The sequence below is a fragment of the Panthera tigris genome, chromosome F2, assembly GCF_018350195.1.
Source record: "Panthera tigris isolate Pti1 chromosome F2, P.tigris_Pti1_mat1.1, whole genome shotgun sequence".
Classification (NCBI taxonomy): domain Eukaryota; kingdom Metazoa; phylum Chordata; class Mammalia; order Carnivora; family Felidae; genus Panthera; species Panthera tigris.
This window is the reverse complement of record NC_056676.1, coordinates 21,993,121-22,016,277: the sequence shown is the minus strand read 5'-3', so window position 1 is coordinate 22,016,277 and position 23,157 is coordinate 21,993,121. Positions and strand designations below refer to the sequence as shown.

General features: G+C 44.4%; 1 protein-coding gene and 1 long non-coding RNA gene across 2 annotated transcripts; one reads left to right on the top strand and one right to left on the bottom strand.

Moving 5' to 3' along the window:
• Positions 1 to 13,402: 13,402 nt before the first annotated feature.
• On the bottom strand, positions 13,403 to 18,850 carry LOC122235055. Its single transcript, XR_006213162.1, has 3 exons — positions 18,765 to 18,850; positions 18,003 to 18,061; positions 13,403 to 13,625 (listed from the first exon to the last, which is right to left on the bottom strand). It is a non-coding gene; the product is annotated as an uncharacterized LOC122235055 (long non-coding RNA).
• A 37-nt stretch (positions 18,851 to 18,887) lies between these two features.
• MSC (musculin) lies at positions 18,888 to 21,531 on the top strand. The gene is made up of 2 exons (XM_007084788.3): positions 18,888 to 19,401; positions 20,312 to 21,531. The coding sequence occupies exons 1-2, from the start codon at positions 18,892 to 18,894 to the stop codon at positions 20,396 to 20,398; spliced, it is 597 nt and encodes a 198-aa protein (XP_007084850.3). The 5' UTR covers positions 18,888 to 18,891; the 3' UTR covers positions 20,399 to 21,531.
• Positions 21,532 to 23,157: the final 1,626 nt, after the last annotated feature.

Below are 23,157 nucleotides of genomic sequence, written 5' to 3'. Positions count from 1 at the left end.
GTAGGCCAGCCCCACTTTTACCAGGTGGACTGAGAATCCCACTTCCCAGAGGAATCCTGCGTACTTTTTCCATCATAAGGACTGAAGGATAAATACTACCGAGAAGAAAATGCACCTTCCAAAGGGCAGTGAGAAGGAAGTACTTATTCCTTCCTCACATAATGAAAATCATGCTAACGGCTTAACTTGGTTATCTCCATTATAGCTACAACTTAACATTTGCATAAAATTGCTTTAAACAAACTTATGACCTTCATCTCCTTCACATCCATTTCCCTCTTCCCTCTCCTGTATGAGAACACATTCCCTTGCTCCCCGGGGTACCCCGCTGCTCTCACGATGGCAACCCACATCCTCTCACCAAAGTCCTCTCACCTTCCCTGGTGAGTGCCCTGTTTTCCGGATCTAATCTTCTTCCTAAGAACTAGACGACTGCCATCAACTAGTTGAGCCGGTCACCAACCTGTTCTTGGCCCCTTCTTACTGTAAAATTAGGGGACTGTGTAAGTAGCCTCTAATGTACCTTATATAAACAATTTCCTCAGACTTTTCACTGAGGCAAACGCTATAAAAGCAAACCCTAAGCCATGTGCACATCTCATTGCCATGGTCGGATGAGAGGGAGAGACTCTCGTTCCCCGTCATAAATCCACAGAGGAGCAGACGTACGGTCTCTTCCTCACTCTGGAGAGAGGCGATGCCAACACTCCCAACCTCTTTCTCCCTTTGCTTGTTCACCCCTTCAGCGGGGAGAGGTGCTAATCTGTTTGGTGGGAGCCTGGCTTCCACTAGAGCCTGTGCTCACCTGTGGGCCGGCATCTAGTTCCCTTTGACAGATCTGTGCTAAGGCAGTGAGTTCCCTCTCCTACTCTGGTGCCAGCCATTCTGCTTCATGTCTCTGAGTACTAGCCCATGTTGGGAGAACCTACTCCAGTCGGCAGGGATGCTTGCCGTTCTCTCTGCATTCCAGTTCCTCCTGCCCTCCAGAAGCCGTCTCTGAACTTCAAGTAAGTGGGACTGGAAGGCTGCACAGCAGACTGGGCTCTCTTTGTAAATACAGAGGTTTTTCTTTGGGTTGGGTGAGAGGAAACCCGATCTGGGCCTCAGGTTTAAGCCACATTTTCCAATCTCGACTTCCCAGGGCCGAGAATTTTATTCGCAACTTCTTTGCCTAAAATGATGATCCTTTGGACCCCCGTTTGGCTAGTGATTCCTCTCTTATGGGTGAGAACCTGACAGAGAGGAGAGGTAATTTTTGGCTCTGGTCTACCTCTGACAGCCATCTCCAAACTACTTGCACCTTAGTCCTCATCATTTCATTTTCCGCCTGCCTTGTGGTACTGCCAGGCAGGGATTATTCATTTTAATTTACAGCCAAGAAAATAGAGATTTAGAAAGTTAAGAGACTCAACCACAGCCTAGTGAGTTCGTGGCAGAGGGGGACTAAACTGAAGTGATCGGACACTGGAACAGAATCTCAAAGTCAGGGGCACACTAACGTTCCACGAGAAGAGTAACTCGGTCAGCGGTGACTACCTATCCCTTGTACAACTCTGGCAAGGAACTGTTATAAAACCTTAAGAGGTCGAATCCTTATGTACTACAGAGGATGTAGGCAAAAAGAAAATCGTTCAGATAACAAAGTATCATAATGTCAGGTGCATGATTTAATTTCTAAGCTACTGTGACACTGTGACCAGGCAGATCACAAAAATAACACATTGCAGATGTTTTATCCGTGCAGATCTGAGTGAACGTTATGGAACTCTACGCCCTGGTGAATACGCTAAGTGTGCTGCTTCTGTTGTTTTTAAGGACATTATTGGATAGGATATTGGATATCACTAGAGATAATGCAAGCCTGAAAGCCTGTCAAATTGAGGCAGCATATGCACCTGCATCCAGCCGTCCACCACCACAGCCGTTCTGGCAGCTGTCAGTGTTCCCACCCTCCCCCACATAACTGGGAGTATCAAGCCACATGCAAACTGTGTCTGCTGGTGGACAGAGAGGACACAAGGTGACAGCCAGTAAACAGGAAAGCCTTGGCAATCTCGCCGCTCCGAATACTAAACCAGACAAAGTAATGAGATCTCTTTGGAAATGGTACCCTGAACATATTTGGTGTAGAGGTGGAATCCTTCAAGAGGAAAATTTTCCCACAATCTCATTGTCTCAAATTAATATCGAAGTATGTCTCTGCATGTTGAGCAACACCAGAGGAAAAAAGAACTAACTGATGACCCGTTCTCTAGTATTCCTTGTCTCATACTAGGAAGTGGTATGAGGTTAAGAAACTATTTTCACTTAACATCCCTTGGTTTTATAGGTAGTTTTTCTATTTCACTTTGTGTGTGGGTACATGCACACGTGTGTGTGTGCGCGCGTCTGTGCGTGAGAGGAGGAAACACAACAATCTTGAATATTTTGTGTGACATTGGATCACTCTGTGCTGTGTTTATACTAAAAGAAGGGGCAGTAAAAATACAGTCAATTCCATAGTCCATGTTTGCAACCAAGATATAGAAGAAATAGAATTCTGGAATTCTTGGAGAATGATGGCCAAAGGTAATCACATGCCTAGTCCATAGTAGATGCTCACCATGTCTTTGCTGAAAGAGTGAACTTCATTTAACTGGGTTCATCACAGAATGTATTGATTGAATACATGTTAAATGACTATTGTCATTTCCAGAGTTGGAATGACTACTGATTTCCAGAATTGCCACCACTCGGGAGTAGCGACAGACTTGTGCTTGTACGTGAACATAGCTGGGAGATAAGAATAAAAGAAGCTAATACTTTTTGTTTATTTTTATTCACCTAGGGACTGTTTTGTAAAAGTATCAGAGAATATCAAGTTGTATAAGCATAGATGCAAATAGTTAAGCCCACCTCTTCCTCTAAGTAGCTTTTCCTCTCGTATCTGGAGGGAAAGCCTTTGAGTCGCAGCTGTTCCTACACCCACTTCTCTCAAGAGAATGTTTCAGCCCCCGCCAGGGAAAGTCTCACCGCAGACAAGCTATTCAGAAGATGAAGAGGCTAAAACACAAATGCACAGGAGAGTGTTTACCTATGAGAATGTGTTAAACAAGCATTTCAAATCCCTGCAGCTAGCTGTTCCTTGGTTCCACTGGTCTGCCTGATTCTTGCATCAAGGGAAGTTAAAAACTTCAGAAAAGACTGAACACGAATTCCTCAACATATGGGGGACCTCTTAACATTCTCCTTCCTACAGGTGAACAGGAGAATTGGCACTTAATTTATTGCCCTTATGATTAGATCTAATGACATACATAATATATATCAAGATTCAGTGGGAAAAGGGATGATGTCAGCAAAAATGGCAGATTAAGGACCTCCAAAAAGTCTTTTCTCCATAAAAGCAATAAGAAAACTCACCAAAATTGTCAGAATCAATATTTTCAGAATGCTAGAAATTAACCAAAGGCTTCCAGCAACCTGGGTAGTATTTTTTTTTTTAAGAAAAACATCTGAATCTTGAAAAGGACTGTGTGATTTGTGGCATTTTAACTTACCCTATTCCCATACCTCCTCTCTGACGCCACAGTAGCCTTGAAAATGGACAGCTCAAAATCACAGTGAAACCCAGCAGCCTTGAAGCCACTGGAAGGTAGAAAATGGCACTCCTATGAAAGTTCACTCCAAGAGAATTGTCATTATTTGACCTGTTAGTTCCTGGAAGACCCTACTTGTAAAGATGTCTTTATTTAACCTGACTCAGAGCTCATTCAGTGCAAAAAATATCTATTCCCCAGGCACATTATCAGAAGCCATTATATGCAATTGTTTAACTTTGAAGCAGCCTAAAGAGGTAAATAACAGTTGGGGGAAATAATAGGCTAATCAAAAATTTAAAAGGAAAACTCTGGGGAATGAGAATTCCATAGAGGCTTTGAAAAGCTCTGAGATGCTCCTGGGGATTGAGAAAGTCACAAACGCAGGTAGGTCTGTGCACCTTCCCAGAACTGTGCATATGATTAAGAAAGACCTGAAAGGCCCTAAACTCTCACCTCTGGCTGACCTTGAGGTTCTGTGCAAGCAGGAAGTGAAGGCTAAGGCAAAATTGTAAATTATTTGACCAAGCATTGAAGTAGTGCCCCAACACACAGAGAAAGCCCCTCAGTGAAGACTGAGAGATTTAGCAGTTCAGAAATTTAAGGAAACCTCTGTCCAATCATTAGTGGACCACTATGCTAACCAAGTAAAAACTTCGGTGGCCACACCTGACATAGAGTACGGACTTCACAGAATTGATGCAGAAAAGTCATTAAACAGAAACAACAACACACAACAGCAAACCCTGGGAAAGAGGACGAATTTGATTTCCAGAATTGCCACATTATGTTATTTTGAACATCCAGTTATCTACAAAGAAATCATGAGGCATGCAAACAAACAATAAAAGTATGACCCATTCAGGAGGAGGAGAAAAGCAACCAATAGGAAACTATCCCTAAGGAAGTCCAGACACTGGATTTACTATACATGTACTTTAAATTAGCCATTTTATTTTATTTTTATTTTCTTAATGTTTATTTATTTTTGAGAGGGAGAGAGACAGAGTGCAAGTATGAGAGGGGCAGAGAGAGAGGGAGACACAGAATCTGAAGCAGGCTCCAGGATCTGAGCTGTCAGCACAGAGCCTGATGCAGGGCTCGAACTCACGAACTGCGAGATCATGACCTGAGCTGAAGTCAGATGCTTAACAAACTGAGCCACCCAGGTGCCCCTAAATTAGCTATTTTAAATATGTGCAAAGAGCTTTTAAGAGAAAACCATGTCTAAGGACTAAAAAAATTCTAAAAAGAACCCAAAAGATATTCTGGAATTGAAAAATATCTAAACTTAATGAAAAGTTCACTAAAGGGGTTTCAACAGGATAGTTGAGCAGCCAGAAGAACCTAACAACAGGGCCCCAAAATACACGAAACAGAATTTCTAAGAAGTAAAGGAATAATTAGCAAATTCAACAATAATTGAAGTTGGAACTTCAATACCTCATTTGCAGTAATGGACAGAACTAGAAAGAAAGTCAACAAAGACACAGAATACTTGACCAATACTATAAACCATGTAGCCCTTACAGATATCTATAGAACTCTGCATGTAACAGCAGTGGAATACACATTCTTCTCAAGTGCACATGGAACATTCCCCAGGATAGAATGTATGTTACATCGTGAAAGAAGTCTCAATAAATTTAAAAGGATTGAAATAATACAAAGTATTTGTCCAGTAATAGAAGGACATTTGGGAATTCAAAAATATGTGGAAAGTAAGCAACACTCCTTTAAAAAAAAAAAGAGTCAAAGAAGAAATCACAAAGGAAATCAGAAAATACTTTGAAAAGAAAATGTTATACTTAGGTATGGTGTGATACATACAACACATTAAAAATACTTATGAAAAAAACTAAAGACACAACAAACCAAACTTAAGGAATACAACCCAAACAGTGCTTGAGGGAAATTTATAGCTGTTGTATTAGTCAGGATTCTCCAGAGAAACAAAATCAACAGTATATATATATAAGAGAAGATTTATTATAGGAATTGGTTTATAAGATTAGGGAGGCTGCGAAGTCCCCACATCTGCCATCCGCAAGCTAGAGAACCAGAAAAGTTGGTTGTGTGATTCAGATTGAGTCTGAAGGCCTAAGAAATAGCCCAGCTGATGTCCAAAGGCAGAAGACAGATACCTCAACTCAAGCAGAGAGAGTGAATTTGCCCTTACTCCACCTTTTTGTTCCATTCACATCCTCAAGGAATTGGATGACACCCGTCTACGTTGGTAAAGGCAGTATTTTTTAATGCACTCTAATGATTCAAATATTAATCTTCTGGAGACACCTTCCCAGAAACATCCAGAAGAAATGTTTTCCCAGCTATCTGAGCACGCTTTGGTCTAAACTGACATATAAAATTATCCACCATGCTTATAATAAATGCCTATATTAAAAAAGAATAAAAAAAAGACTTCAAACCAATAACCTAACCTTCTACCTTAAGAAACTAGAAAAGAGAGTAATAAACCATACCAAATATAAGCAAAAGGGACAAAACAATGATTACTGTAGAAATAAAACTGAGAATAAGAAATAAAGAATAGTCAACTTAATTAAACATTTAACTAGAATGACCAAAATGAAGATACGGCACTCAAATTACTAAAATCAGGAATTAAAGGGAGAACATTACTGCTGACACAGAAGTGAATCTTTGTGACCATAGATTAGACAATCATTTCCTAGACAATACCCAAAACCTAAACAATCAAAGAAAATACCAGATAATTAGACTTTGTCACAGTCAAAAACTCTTGTGCTTTAAAGGAAAGAATCACACGAAAAGACAACTCACAGAACAGGAGAAAATATTTGCAAATCATGTATTTATCCAGAATAAATAAAGCATACTTATAATTCAACAACAAGAAGACAAACAATCCAATTTAAAAATGGACAAAGAACTGGAATAGACATTTCTCCGAAAATACACAAATGGTCAACAAGGACACAAAAAGATGTTGAACATCACTAGGTATTAGGAAAATGCAAACCAAAGCACAATGAAACATCATCACTTCATACTCACTAGGAGGACTATAATCAAAACAAACAAACGAAAAACAATAAAAAGTACTGGTGAGAATGGAGAGAAATTGGAAACTTTCTACATTGCTTCTGTAAATATAAAATGGTATACCTGCCTTGGAAAATATTTTGATAGATTCTCAAAAAGTTAAATATAAGCTTACTATATGACTCAGCATTTCCATTCCTAGATATATACCCAAGAAACTTGAAAACATATGTTCTACAAAACACCGTATACAAATATTCATAACATCATTATTCCCAATAGCCAAAAAGTGGAAACAAACCAAACATCCATCAATTGATGAATGGATAAACAAAATTTGGTATGTAAAAACAATGGAATATTATCTAGCCATATAAAAATGAAGTGCTATTACATGAAAAGCATGGGTAAACCTTGAAAAAAAAAACCCATCATATTTAGTGAAGTAAATCAGGCACAAAAGGTCTGTGACTTATAATATGAATGGCCTATAAATGCAATTAGATGATTCCATTTATGTAATAGTGTCCAGAATAGACAAACACACAGAAACAGAAAGATTAGGGGCGCCTGGGTGGCGCAGTCGGTTAAGCGTCCGACTGCAGCCAGGTCACGATCTCACGGTCCGTGAGTTCGAGCCCCGCGTCAGGCTCTGGGCTGATGGCTCAGAGCCTGGAGCCTGTTTCCGATTCTGTGTCTCCCTCTCTCTCTGTCCCTCCCCCGTTCATGCTCTGTCTCTCTCTGTCCCAAAAATAAATAAAACGTTGAAAAAAAGAACTATAAAAAAAAAAAAAAAAGAGAAACAGAAACATTAGTGCTTTCCAAGAGGCATGGACTGACTGCTAATTGGTATAGGAGTTCATTTTGGGATGACATAAATGTCTGGGAAATACATAATGATAATGGTTGTACAACCTGTTAATAGACTAAAAACCAATGAACTGCATATTTGTAAAGGGTGAATTTTGTGATTTGAAAAATGATAATTCTATTAAAAGAAAGATGGCTATATCCATCCAAGCGACATGAAGAAAAATTTCTAATTAAAATTTATATTTTTTGACAAAGTAGCATGATAATATTGAAAGAAATATGAAAAGTCAATGTTTTGATATTTTATAGTTACTTGGAACATTTTCCTCCCTGGATAGAAAAATTTTTCCATGACATTGAAAATAAGGACTAAATTTCAAGAACTATGAGATTCAATATCCCTTCATAATTTTAATTTTCCCAATTTAAGCACAGAGTGCATAGCATTACATATTATCCTGCTTACTAAATTGTCTAGGATTAGCATACTTTGTCCAAGAACAGTAGATACAGGGTAGGCCAGCAGGCTAGAGATGGAGGGAAGGAGTTGAGTTCAAGTCTGAAGGCAGTCTCCTGGCAGAATTTACACTTCCTCTGGGGAGGTCAGTCTTTTTCTATTAAGATAGTCAACCGATTGGATAAGGCCCACTCACATTACAGCGGATAATCTGTTTTAATCAAAGTCTACTGATTTAAATGCTAAGCTCATCTAAAAAAAAAAAAAAACCCAAAACAAACAACAACAACAACAAAAACGACAACAACAACACACCTTCATGAAAACATCTAGAATAATGTCTGGCCAAATATCTGGATATTGTATCATAGCCAAACTGACACATAAAATTAGCCATCATGGGCATGATATGGTAACAAGAGTGCTAGACTCCTATCCCGGGACTCTGAATTCCCCTTCAACTATCTCCATGATTCTCAGCAAGGGACTTTGCCTCTGTTAACCTCAATACGTTTATTGTAAAATGTGAGGAGATACTGAAATTTAGTATGCAGAATAAGGAAATAAGGTCCATGGCGGGACAGACAATCTGACCTATTTCACCTTTTATCTCCATTAAATTATACATCACATGCCAGTCCATACCCTATGGCTAATATTAAGAAATCAGAGGTTTAGTATTGATGTAAAATACCCACTATTTGCTGTGACCTAGGTGGCTGTGGGACGTATTGAGAGAAATCTGCTAATACTCTCAACCTAAATTTTGAAGAATAGTTTGTGTTTATATATGCATGTATGCCTGCATTTATAGATTTTTTGTCTTTTATATAGACAAAGCACAACGGAAAAAATAGAAGAAATATACCGATTCTTTCACATTGTACTCTATGTCAATGGCACCCTCAAGTCTTGTGCAACATAGTGTTACCGCCTCTCTCCAAATCCTTCCCTCTTCACTTAACCCCCAAATAAAATTATACATATATATATACATGTATGTATATACATATATAAATATATATATATGTATATATATATATATATATATATGTAATATGTAAGTATGCCTTCGTTTTGTCTTTTTCTTGCATATCAGGGGTCTCCAACTATAGAGGCTTCATCTAAATCTCTGTGAGTGTCTCCCCTAGACATCATGTTCCTAAATTGCCTCTCTAACCTCATCAAAACCTAACTCACCCACTAATGGCTCATTCTTGCCAGTTCTTGTTACCAAGGATGTAAACAGGCAATCTTATTACCAAGATTCAGCTATTTCTAACTGAAAATCACTACGTATCAGCCACTATGCTAGATTACTTCACAGTTGTTAATGGCTCTAAATGCTAATCAGTCAACCTCATCAGAGCCCTTAACACTTCTTTCAAATAATTTTCCTTACACCTCATCAGACCTTTCTTATAGTCTCTAAAATGGTTACTTCTCACATTTCTCACGGTTTAAAATCTGGATACCTCATGCCTACTCTCCTATCTGAAGTCAGTAACCTGAATTTATACTCTATTGAGAAAACAGAGACCATCGGGAGCTTACCTCTCAAACTTCCTGTTACAAACCTCTGCTGATCTACACTGGCAACCCACGTTATTTTCATCTCATTTTAGGCAGAGAGGTATATTTCTTGTTTTTCAAAGCCAACCCCGTCCCTATTCTTTCCACCTCCTCTGAGAAGTTAGCCCATCACTATTCCTTTCTGTTTCTCATATTTGTTAATATCTTTAATCTCTTCATCAAAATACAACCATGTTTAAGCAACTCTCATCCTTAAAAAAAAAAAGGAAAAATTAGTTTCCCACTAAGGTAGAAGTCCAAAGACTTGCACTTGTGGCCAAAATAGATAAGACTTACCTTTCCACCTGAAACAACCACAAAACAAACAAAATATAAGAAATAGAGACTCTCAAAACTCTCAAAACTCTCAAAACTCTCAAAGCATGAGGTAGTGGTTAGTGGACTCTAAGAGAAGGGAAACAAATAATGCAAGCCCTAAAATCGCTATAGTTTCTCCAGCTATTGCCATGCCAGAACATTCCAAGCTAAGGAGCAGAAAGGGAGAACCCAGGCAGACTCCCTGAATGGAGAGAACAGAGCTGAGAGACTGCAGAGAACAAGGCAGTTAGAATTCACAGAGCAGGGTACCAGAAAGCAGGGAGCTACCCAGGGACAGAACTCAGAGACCTGCAGAGGGCCCCCTGGGGTGTTCAGCTGATCAATAACTACCAGAGGCTGAAGGAAGAACCACCAAAAGAGATCAAAGGGAGCAGTGCTAGGTACTCACACGGGGCCAGGAATAATACCCGCTCCAGCTGGGTTGGAAAATCTCAGAATTCACAGGGCATTGGGTTGAGTGCTCATAGGACTCGTACCTTGGTAGGGGAATGATTTCCCCTAAATGAGCCCTGCTCTGATTCCTTCTACCAACCTCCAAAGGAAGACCAAAAAGGATTACACCATTTCCAAGTAACTTAACTGAATCCCAGAGCAAAGATCAACAGTATTTACAGGAATACAGAGATATCCAGAACCCAACAGACAACATTTATAATGTCTGGCACCCAAACAAAAGTTGCCAGGCATGTGAAGAAGCAGAAAAATGTGACCCATAATTAAGAGACTAAAACAATTGAAAATGACCCAGTCGCAGAGCCAATACACTGGCTAGGCCTGCTTCTGTGTGTTTCCTTAGCGGCTGCAAGCACCTTGTTCCAGCATCCTAATTTAAGGAGTGACCCAGGGGAGTCTCCGTCCTCACAGGGGACAGCTAGGCTCCTCTTCTCTGCAAAGGTTCTCAATTCTGGAGTACTCCTGCCTGAAGGAGACGCTGAGGACCCACCAGGAACTTCAACCCTACTCAACATTCTGTTTCTGTTCCAGTCCTGGTGCACAGAGGTACTTTTTCTTGCTTTTGAACATGACTATGTCTTTTTAGTTTTCTATTTCTACATCTTAACTCTTATTACCATGTGTTTGGAGCACAAGGGAAGCTTCAAAACGTGATCTTACCATAGCATCTCAACTGGAAGTCCCCACCCATGATTTCCTGAAACTCCTCCCCTGTTTTCAATGACACTACTCACTTTTGGTTTTCCTCTCACCTCACAGATTCCTGTCTTTCTGAGTCCTCCTTCTCTGCTAACCCATGAAACTTTCAAGGGTCCCATTCTCTCCTCATTCTATGAGAAAAAGAGTAATCTGAGGTTTTGTAGGTCTGTGATCCTCTGCAACTTTATAAAAATTCTGATTTTTTTTTTCAATCAGGAATAAAAAGTTACAAATGGTATTTAAAGCTAGAGTTCATTTTTATAAGAAGAGATCTTGCTGCTGGGATGTTCATAATAAATGTAATCCTTCTGCTAGTAGGAATGAACCCTGGGACTGTGGCAAGTATATCATATGAAAAGTAGACGGATACATAAGCTACATTTGAAAACAGGAAATAACTCTTAAAAGTCCGTTCAGTTAGTGAGAAATGTAATTGGGTCTCTGTAAGTATTGATAGTAGGGTAGAGTACATAGGAATAAACTGAGTTGGTTAAATGAAGGGCAAATTACGGGTTGAGTGTGCACCTTCCATTAATTATGGGTGAAGGCCGGATTGTGCTCATGTGTTTGTGAATGTTTTCAATCACCACATATTTCGGCAGTGCCTTCTTAAGCTGCTAGCCACTGAGGATACCCAGATGAACAAGACACAGTCTCTGCCTTCATTGAGTTTACAGTTAAGTCTTTCGTTGTTTTTTTTGTTGTTGTGTTTGTTTTTTAATTCTGCCCCTCTCTTCCCTAAAGGAAGCTGCCAGAATGTGGCAGTCTAAGAAGGGATGGGAGCAGGGCGATGTAACCAGGCGTGAGGGTTCCTTAGGTAGGATGTTTGCAACATCCTCAAGGAGCTCTGCTTGAGAATCAGACCTTAAGAGGAATGTAACAGAGTGGATTTTTCTCCCCCGCTGCAAGTTAATTGGCTCACTTTCCTTGCTAATTGGGCAGAGCCGCACAGATAAGCCAAAGGGGGGAAAATCAAGAAAAAGTGGGCACATTTCCCAAAACACTTCCCTGTTTCCTGATCATCTATGAGAGCTCATTTTAAAATTGGAGGTCAGAGGGGCTTGGGGCTGGAGAAACAAAGTTTGCATGTAAATAAGCCAGGCCCCTCTTTTACAGAAGAGCTGATTAAGGGCCTGGTGGACAAAGTGCACAGAATCCCTGCTCTCTGACACCACAAAGTATCTATTACATGAGAACTTCCTTCTGGCGCCAGGAGGCATTTAGTTTTCACTTGGGTGTTCTGTAGGGGATGAGGCACTGGGTGGGGCGGGGGTCGTGGAGGATTGGACGGCTGCTAAAATGAAAGCAACTCTCAGCAGGGGAATGACTCTTTTGCTCCAGGGGTACAAAAAGAATGGGACCCTAGGAGAGAGGATGGAGACAATAACATAAGAACTAACCTTGTGCAATGCCCTACATTGTCCAGGGGTGCCTGAACGCTGGGAAGTCTCTGGGAGGTGGGCTATCCACAGAGAAACAAGTCCAAGAAGGTGAGCAAGTGTCCCAAGACCACTCAGCTGACGAATGCAGAAATCTTCTAAAGTCCACAGCAAAGGGGGCTCTCTCCGGGAGGAGCCACATGGCAGGATGTCATTCTCTCCCAGGTTAACTCCACAATTAACAAGGCTTGGGACCACATATTGGAGACCAGAGCAGTGTGCTACATTTCAAGGGGTGTTTTGATAATGAAATATTTTCACACTTCCAAAGTACTGCCGATAAACACTAAAAATCTCCTGGCACAGAAGTTTCTTAGCTTCTGCCCAAAAGTGGAAGTCTGTCTCAAGAGATTAAAAAAAATTTTTTTAATGTTTATTTTTTGAGAGAGACAGACAGACAGAGCATGAGCAGGGGAGGATCAGAGAGGGAGGGAGACACAGAATCCGAAGCAGGCTCCAGGCTCCGAGCTGTCAGCACAGAGCTCGACGCGGGGCTCAAACCCACGAACGGTGAGATCATGACCTGAGCCGAAGTCGGACGCTTCACTGACTGACCCACCCAGGCGCCCCAAGAGATTCTTTAAAAAATAAGACTGCACTCAGACTAGCTCACTCTTCAGGATGCCCCCAAATCAATGAGGTCCAGAGATTCTTCAAACAGGCCTCCTTCGGAGGCCTTCACCGCAGGGCTTTTTCTCCCTGAGAGCTGGTGTGCTTCACTCTGCTAGTGGAGCAGTCAAAGTCATTTTCAGGAGATACACAGCATGCCAGGGGCAGAAGAGTTTACGGTTTCAATCCGCAGATACTGCTTTAAAAAAAATCTTTTCCCAAAGCCACCTGCATTTTTACTTGTCAAGACAGTCAGTGAAGACTTTTTCCTTCCCTCTTGATGGCAGAGAAAATCAGGTCTCTGAAACATACTCAGACTTTTTCGCCCTCGAGCCTCCGCAGACCTGATGTGTCCAGGCACTGGCCTGTCTACGCACTGAGGCCTGTTGGGGCTCCAAAGAAGCAAAAATCTTGGCACAACTTCTGGATAAGAAGCCAGCAGTGGACGACTGGTTGTGTCGTAGATGACAGAGAACTCCTCTTGTCCATTCCGAGTGTCCCCACAGGTGCTTGGCCACTTCCTTGGTGGCGCCCAAACGCCAGGAGTCCCTTTCCTTCCTGGGCTGGGAGTGGGGGTGGAGGGGACATCCTGGACGACCCGGGATGGAGGCTGCAGGGGACCTAGAGCTGGGCACGTGGCTTCGTGTAGTCGAAGAAAGAAGAGACAGGGCCTGGGGTGAGGCTGGCCTAACTGTGCCTCCAACCGACCTGCTCCCCGTGTGACCGGCACACCATGTGACTAGCAGTCCACGTGACCCGTGCACAGCGTTCCCCAGATCTTTCACCTCACTGGCCTAGGTGTCCTGCTCCTTAAGCACTGAAAGCCTAATGAACTGGGCCATGGAGCTCTGGCTGATGTCTGCAGAGTGTCCGTTATGCCTGGGGGGGATCAAGCTCAATGCTTCTCCAGGGCTAAGGCTTCCGTTACATAGTAGGGCAGAGTGTTTCTCAGCATGTTCTAGGGTCAGGTGGATTATGTGAGGTTGAGGACGCGTGGTGAGGTGCAGGGGGGAGATGACAGGGATGAGGGACAAGATACGTGATGTCATGTGTGCTTCCCGAATGATCATGCTTTTTCCCACGAGAGTGTGTCCTGAGTAGGTGGGAGTTGGTCTCACAGTGAACCTTATACACTCCATCTATAGTAGCATAGTTAATCCCTACATTATCCAAAAGAAAATAATCTGAGCCGCATATATAAATCAAAATGTTTAGTAGCTGCATTATCAAACCAAAAAGAAACAAGTGAAAATAATTTTAATCACATTTTTTTCAACCCGATATATCCAAAATGCCATCATTGTTAGACATAATTTTGGAAACATATTCATGATGTATTTTACATGATCTTATTCATTTTGTCTTCAATATCTGGTGTGTGTTTTACTCTACTGTACATGACTAGCCACAGCTCAAGTCCTCAATAGCCTTCTGTGGCTAGTGGCTTCCATATTGGCCAATTGGAGACTCTGTTTTTGTAGATCAAAGATATGGCAATTTCTTCAGCCATCCAGATGGCTCAGAATATCAGGAGACTTTAGGAAGATACCACCAGGAAGGTCATGTGGGGAGGGCTCTTTCCATTCAAATGCATTGTCACGCCAATCATTTCTTAAGCATTTACTTACTAATGTTTTGGCCTGGTGTTCCCAGAACGTAGATGCAACCGCTCCTCTCCCAAAACCCTAAACCCACCTGACCAGCCCAAATTCAGACTTTCGCATCTAGTCTTCCAACAGAGTTAGAAGGGGCAGTGGCCATAAATGGCCTATTTTCTGTGGTCTCTAATTATTAACCTACCTTGGTCTACCTTTTTAGAAAACCTAAGTTTTAGATATTTTTAATACATTTTTAAATATTTATTTTGAGAGAGAGAGAGCTCATGCACATGTACATACGAGTGGGAGAGGGGCAGCGAGAGAGAGAGGGAGGGCGAGAGGGAGAGGGAGAATCTCAAGCAGGTTCCAAGCTCAGCAGGGAGTCTTATACAGGGCTCAATCTTAAGACCATGAGCTCAGGACCTGAACCAAAACCAAGAGGTAGATGTTTAACCAACTGAGCCACCAAAGCACCCCTAGATATTTTTAATGTTTTAAACCATTTAAAATATTTAAATATTGCATTTAAAAATATTTTAATATATTAAGTGCCTTTTCCATGTTACATCTGAGTGTGCTTTCACATACACCACAATTTCACGTAAACCTTTCAATAACTCTGATTTAGGAATGTTATTCCAGTTTTTAAATAAGGAGAGTGAGGATTGGAGAAGTGCTGTGACTTTACGGGAAGAGAACCTGGAGAAAGAAATGTAGGCCCATCCATTTTCCCTCAGTGAAGTCTCCTACAAGATCTATGGGAAATGGGATCACGTACTTCAAACCCTAGAAGCTTGCGGTTAAAGCAAATGGCATCCTGGGGCCATCGAAAACCCAGAACAAGTCCTGGAGTACAAAACCTGGGTCAGTTCCTGACCTGATACTTATCAGCTATATGACATTGGACAAAGCAATTAATAGTGATGAAAATAACTCGCATTTATTGAACTTCTTCCATGTATCAGGCTCTGGCCCAGGCATTTGCTCATACCCTTCCTCTCCCTTATGAGACAGATAGTTCATTTTATAGATCAGGAAACTGGGCCTCAGAAAAAGGAAATTGCCAAAGGTCATATAGCCAATAAGCAGGAAAACCAGGATTAGAAAACATTATTAAATGTATTAATGTTTGTTTTATAATGTAACTTTTAGCCCACCCAGCCTCCCTTGCCTACTTAAAAAGGACATCTTAAAGAATTTCAAGACGATTAATATATACCATAAATATCTGTATATTCAGGCCACAAATCTAAAAGGTTGCAAAGCAGGGTGCCTGGGTGGCTCAGTTGGAAAAGCACTGGACTTGATTTCAGCTGAGATCATGATCTCATGGTTCATGAGTTCCAGCCCCAGGTGATGCTCTGTGCTGAGCCTGCAGCAGATTCTCCCTCTCTCCCTGCCCCTCCCCCACTTGCACTCTCTCTGTGTCTCTGAAAATAAATAAATAAACTTTAAAAAAAAATTAAAGAAAACATGTTGCAAAGCAGGGGCAGATAGGAATTATTTTCAATATGCTTTTTTTAAAATACAAAAATAAAGTCTTTACGATTCATTTGCAGTGTACAACTTGCCAAAACATTAGAATAGCTGAACTTTCAAAAGAATAATTATACTTGCACTGTTCAGCTCATGGGGCTGTTGTATTGAGAGAGAAGGGAAAGTAAAAGCATATTCAAAGTGTAAAGAGGTGACAGACGTCATATATTACAAACATGCTTAAAGCAAACTGCAGTTATACACTAATATGAAATGCATTTGAAGATACACTTCCTGATCTTTATTGGGAGTCTGCAACTTGAAAAAAAAAAGAGTAAAAGAAAAATATTACTAGAAAGAAAGGGAGGGAAAGGAATAATGAAAGAAGATGAAAATAGCCGCCTTTCTTGAAAGAGAACACAGGAAGGGAGGGAAGAAGGAACAGAGATAAAGAAGAAGGAAAAAAGAATGGAAAGACGGAAAGATAAAGAGGCACAAAGAAGAGAAGAGAAACAGAAAGGAAAGAGCTATGAAAAAAATAAGCAGAAACATTTGGGGTCAGTCAGTTCCTACAAGCAAGAGAAACTGGCCATGACCTGCTTAGCTTTGAGACTGGGTACAGATTTTTGCGACTGTTTAGAGAAAAACTAGCACTTTGCCCACCATTAATCTTTTCTAAAGAAAGACTTTGTTCTGCACCTGTATAAACAATCCAGATTTTTAAAACCTATATGCCTGCCTCTAATGTGTGAGACTATGTATTTATACTGATAGATTCAAGTCACCAATAGGTGATGCAGAAATCTAGCTTACGATCTCCTTTTTACATCCTTCGCTCCTTCTCACTTTTTCTTCCCTCCTTGGCCCGTGGCACCTAAAGTCAAGTTCAAGTTCGAGCACCCCTATGAAGAACTCTACATTCTGTGGATACTCTCTGCCTTTTCCCAGCCCAGAGAGAACGGAAAATGAGCGATATTTTCACTCAAATGATCCCCAGAGGAGCCCCTGCCCCATCCCTTAACAAAATGACAAAATGTATAGGGAGAAAACCTCTACAAATGAGGGCGACCAGGAGGGCTTGTGTGAAACATCCCCCACCAGGGAGGCCTGGCCTGGGATACGAAGGTGGACGATGCCTGAGTGATGAAGTCAGCCCAGGCCAGCCACCTGTTGTGGCACTTCAGGCACGAAGCCGGGAGCATTTGTTCTGCGGAGTTGCTGGTGGAGGGAGGCTAGCCCCATGGCTTCTGCCCACTCTGTCCTGGGCTGACTGCACATTTCTTTCCTCGCACTTGGCTCCGTTTGGGAGCCTGTGAGCTTTTAGGGAAAGGACAAGTAAACACCTAACTCCGGTTTGAAGCCTAGGTTTCCTCATTGCTAAACGGAGTTACCATACCCCAACCTCGCAGTGGTTTAATCATTTTGTTGTTTTGTTGTTTTCTTTTAATTCCTGTCGGCAGTCGTATGGCGCCCAGCCCAGTGACTGGCGCACAGCAGGCACTCAGTAGCTGGCCATAGGTGCCTCCTTCCAAAGTGAAGTACCCATTCCAAGAGCACCTACCTACTGCAAAGGTCCTTTGAGTTAGAAAATAATGAGGCCACGGTTTTGTTTTGTTTTCTTTGGGGGAGGGGAGTGGGCAGAGGGCTTATTTTTGGTTGGCATTGAACACCATAATTCTGGATGCTGTTCTGTCGGAGTGTGCTCTTCAATACACAATCTAAAATAGGAATCGATTCCTTAGACTACAACGCAAAGAGTTGGGGCAAGAGCTTCTGTCTTATGCATTGTGGTATTACAAACAAAACGAAGCATCAAATTCTCAAGACAGTGGAAAACAGTGGATATAACGGCTTGTGATGTGTGGTGAGGGAGGCGGGTTAGCGACTGAAGACCGAGGGGCCGGGGATGCTAGACACGGATCTCCGTCCGTATTCTACTTACCAGCCCGGTGATTGGGGTCCTTTACTTAAATCTCTATCTCTGTGGCTTAGCTTGAAGTTCTGCAAAGTGGAGATAACGTTTAAGTCACAGATGTTTGAAAATGGAACGAACCGAACCAATGTACTAAAAGTGCTTTGTAAATCATAAAGCCACGTTAGGGGAAAAGGAGGACGGAAAAGGGAGAGGTTAACTGTTGTCAGTGTTGTGCTTGCTTTGCTCTTAAGCTGTGGTCGGGCAAGCCCAGGATAGGCAGTCCTACATGATGCGTTATGAACTTGGGAAACAGTTCCGCTGAAAAGTCCGGGAGAGAAGCAGAGGTCGCGATCCTAGGGCTTTCTTTGAAGCGTCTGGCAATCTCCGCCATCGCTAAGACTAGTTGGGCGTGGAAGTGGGGTGGGTACGAACAAGGTCCCCTCCTTCACTTGCCCGACACACATCTCTCACTGACAATCTGAGGGTCCCACGGACCCGGGGCCCCAAATCGCGGCTCAGCGGAGACTTCCCCTTCCCTGCCCCCAACAGCAGATCCTGAGCGCAGAAAAACGGTCCCCACCCCTTCCACGCCCCCGCCCCACCTCTTGCTCCCCTTTCCAACCCCCTCGTCTTTGCCCGGGTGGTTTGTCCCGAGGAGTACAAATAAATAGTCCTGTCAAAAGGCGCAGCTAGCGCTAGTGCGCGCGGGGCCTGGGCGGGGGCGCGGACTCCTCGGCCCGCGCTCTCCCGGGTCCGCGGCACGGCTCGCTCCCCGGCGGGGCTGCCTACCCGGGTCTCCAGTTTCGCTCCGAACGCTGCCTGGCCCCCCGCCTCCGCCAGAGGGAGCGGAAGGCCGACACCGCGAGGCTGGCCTGGGGCAGGAAGGCGGCCGCGCGTGGGCGTGGGGGACGCGGTGATGTCCACCGGCTCGGTGAGCGACCCCGAGGAGATGGAGCTGCGGGGGCTGCAGCGGGGGTACCCGGTCCCCGCCTCCAAGAGGCCGCCCCTCCGCGGCGCCGAGCGCAGCTACATCTCGCCCAGTGACAACTCCTCGGCGGAGGAGGAAGACCCCGACGGCGAGGAAGAGCGGTGCGCGCTGGGCGCGGCCGGCGGCGCGGAGGGCTGCAAGAGGAAACGGCCGCGCGTGGCTGGGGGCGGCGGCGGCAAGAAGCCCCTCCCGCCCAAGGGCTCGGCGGCCGACTGCAAGCAGTCGCAGCGCAACGCCGCCAACGCCCGCGAGCGCGCCCGGATGCGCGTGCTGAGCAAAGCCTTCTCCAGGCTCAAGACCAGTCTGCCTTGGGTGCCCCCAGACACTAAGCTTTCGAAGCTCGACACGCTCCGGCTGGCTTCCAGTTACATCGCGCACCTGCGGCAGCTGCTGCAGGAGGACCGCTACGAGAACGGCTACGTGCACCCGGTGAACCTGGTAGGGGCGCCGCACGCGAGGCTCGGGGCGAGCGGCCGGGAAATGCTCAGGGAGCTCCCGCGTGCCAGGCAGGGTCAGCCCCCTGGCAAGAACCCGAAAGGGGGGGGGTGCTGGAATGGGTGGTGAGGAGTCCAGTTTAGTTTCTCCCAGTCAAGGGAGGGGCCAGGCCGTTTTCCTGGGGAAGAACCGTGCACCCTTCAGTGCTTCTTCATTCTGATCTTTGTACCTGGTACTTTGCCCTGTGACAGCAGTTGGCTTAAATCCTACTTCCGGGGTGAATCTCGACGCCATCTGCGTCCACCACCCGGTTGCAGATTCAATGGCAAGTCTCTGTCGCCCAAGCTTTTCCATCTAAGAGTCAGACAGGTTCCATTTAAGGAGCCCTACTTACTGAAAGGAAGGAGGGAAGGCCGAGCTCTATTTAATCAGCCTTTGGATGTTAAAAAGTTCTTGCAGAATAGCAGAGGTTTCCCCAAAAGGGATTTGTCTGGAAAGTCCCTTTCTAACCTGCCAACTTTCCAGGCTTGAGAAAGAACCTATTCCAGTTCCTACTTAGAGTGGAGGGCTGATGATGGGGTGTGTGTGTGTGTGTGTGTGTGTGTGCGCGCGCGCGCGCGTCCTGGGGGAAGGGAATTAAACACAAAATCCCAAACTTTTGCAAGTTTCACCAAATCATCTTGAGGGCAAAGTCCAGGAGGAAGCGTGGACGGAAGTCTTAACGTCTCACGCAATCAAAATCCAGTAAAATTAAAATCCCACTTTGGAGAGAAGATACCCAAATTCCCAGAACACGGATAAAATCTGAGCTACTCAAAGCCAGGGGTATTCCAGGGTTCATTTAAGAGAGCGGTTTCGCTTTGAGATGGTATTTTTTTTTCCTTCGATGTCTGATTCTCTTTTGACTTTACAGACATGGCCGTTCGTGGTCTCAGGACGACCTGACACCGACACCAAAGAAGTTTCCGCAGCCAACAGATTATGTGGGACCACCGCTTAGATCGAAGTCACTTGCTGGAGTTACTGTTCAAGCGCGTGTGTTTGGGGGCCACGGAGAGAAGGGAGCATGAGAACCCCCAGAGAATGGGGAAAAGTGCCATCGGACTCTGCTAAATCCTCCTCGACACCCCCCACCCACCCGAACTGTGAGCAGGACGTGAGGCGGGCGTTGGGGACAGAGCCTGAGGGCTGGCCGTGTGGCCGTCATCGCAGGGCGCCAAGGGCTGCGGCTGCTGGGGATCCTGGCGACGACAGTTTTCTTTTCCAAAGACCTTCCTTCTGTCTCTACAACGCGCAACCAGATCCAGCCTCGGGCTTTAGCAGTGTAGAGTGACCCCCGCGCTGTCGTGCCAAACCGCCTACGAGTTAGTTTCCCGACTGAGCCAGATAGACGTATACGATGGCGGGGCCCTGCCCAGCACAAGCTTGTTACGGTGAGGCAGTGGTTAGAACGTGCTCTGGATGAGTGGCTTTACAGACAGCAGTCTTCACGCGAGACCAACATCGGGGCATGTTTTTAAGTTGCAAAGAGAGGGGAGTGGCACACCTGGGCCAGGTTTGTACCCCCACGGGACCCCAGCCTCCGGGAGGCAGGGGCACGCCCGCTCCGCCTAGGGAAAGACGGAGGCGCCCTTTCCCAGACCACCTGACCCGGGTTGGCCCGGGGCGCTCCCGGCGCTTCTGCCTCCGGGCTGCAGTCAAGCCCTTCACTCCCCCCAGGCTCCAGCTGCTTCCCAGCCAGGCTTCTGTCTCCACCCGCCTCCCGTCTAAACTAGAGCCTCCCACCCCCGCACCCCGCACCCCGCACCCCGCACCCCACACCCCACCAGGCTCGCGTCCCCTTCAGGCCTCCGTCCAGTCCTTCCTCCCACGCCTCCTTGCAGCACCCCTCCTCCGGCCCCTGACCATCCCCAGCGGGCCTGCCGCCTCCGGGCTCTGGTCGCCTCCCCCGGCCCACCGTCCAGGCTCTGCCTCGCGGGAGGAGTGCGCTGGGTGGTCCGCTGAGGCTGTACGTACCCAGTGACCCCGCTCAGGGGAAATGCGCCGCTGTCTCGAGGCTGCACTACCACAGCAACTAGCAAATGTAAATAAATTTATTTTTTTATGAATAATAAAACGCGTTGTGAAAACCGAGTGGCCGTGGGCGCGGCAGAATGTGGTCTTTGTTGCCTTTTACCTAGGTTGGTCCGGAAGTTCATTTAAAGGTGCTTTCTTGGCTCCCTGCGCTGGGATTGGTTCTTTCTCTGCAGAACGGGTGGTGATCACATTTAAATTACTGCGCTTACAAATGGAACTCTCATTACTTTCTATGATTTGATTCTTCTGGAGGCCGAGGTTACTGGAAGACAAGAACCAGAGGCTCGTTACACCAGAAGAGTCTTTGGGGCCAGGGCCACTTTGAAAGGTATACAAACAGGGTAATATAGGTACACTTCTTACACTTACACACACACACACACACACACACACACAGGATGCTTTCTCCAGCTTAAACCCCTACAGCCCACACACTGGAGTGGGGAGTAGGTCTCAGGTCTAATTGGCAGAATAAAACCATAATACAAGGCGCCAAGTTGTGTTTCAGTTAGAGCTTTTCTTTCTTCCCCTAAATAATGTTTATACAGTGCTTTTAATGTACACCACCTCATTTTCCGTGTTATTTTCTTTCATATTCACTGCAATATTCTCAAGAAGTAATAACCTGGAATACCATCATATGGTTTTTCAAACGCCAGTCTTTTTATTTTATTTTATTTTATTCTATTTTATTTATTTTTTAACGCTCGTCTGTTTTAAAGCTGCATTCTCGTTGTAGAACATTTAGAAAATTTGGAAAAGTGTGAAGGAGAAAACTACCTAAACAACTACCTGATTTGGAGTATGTTCGTTATTTAATAAAATCGAAAGGCAGTTTTCTTGACCAGAAAGAGAAAATACAGCTGGGGTTTAGGAGGTGAGAGGGAGCTGGGGAGCATGATTTCCTGTTTTGAACTAAACTAAACCAAAACTCTGGATAACCGCTTTCGGAGACGATTTTCTTGGGTTTTATTCACAGGGAGAGGGACCTGGCCCTCAGGATCTAATCTGTCACAACACCAGAAGTTGGCACAGGATTACACTACTTGGTTTCTGTGGCATTAGGGCTCTCTGGTAAAAGCAAACTCAGGTTTGCTAACTAGTGACGGGAAACCCTAGTATCGTGGTTTAAAGGCACTTAGGCCCCCTGATAAGTTCTGGGTGGCCTGCTTCTTGGGGGTGGGGTGTCTCCTGGAGGCCAGCTGTTAGTGTCTTTTCCAAAGTTTCCATCACATTCGATCCGTTTTAAGGGAAGGGGGCAGTGTGGTATGTTGTTGAGGTGACCTTGAATGTCCACAGAACCCAAGTAGAAATTGAAGCTCTGCCACCCACAGAATAGTGACCATATGCAACCCCTCTAAGCCTCCGTTTTATCACCTACAAAATGGTGATAATAACAGTGCCTACCTAGGAAGAGTGCCATCAGAAATAAATGTGAAAATATTTACACAACCCTTCTAATAAGCAGTGAGCAGCACCCTAAATGACTCCTTAAAAAAGTGGGGAGACATGCTTTGGCAAAGGGGACACTTTAAACAGGTGGGGCATTTCAGGATTCCAGTCTTTAATATTCGTGGCCCAGCTTTAAAATGCCTGGATTACAACCATAAAACAGAAGTGTCCCACAAAAGCAGAAACAGAAAAAGTTAAAAAAAAAAAAAAAAAGAAAAGAAAAAGAAAGAA

Coding starts and splice junctions, on each gene's coding strand:
- MSC (XM_007084788.3), top strand. CDS start 18,892: ATGTCCACCGGCTCGGTGAGCGACCCCGAGGAGATGGAGCTGCGGGGG. Junction 19,402..20,311: donor ACGTGCACCCGGTGAACCTG/GTAGGGGCGCCG, acceptor TTGACTTTACAG/ACATGGCCGTTCGTGGTCTC.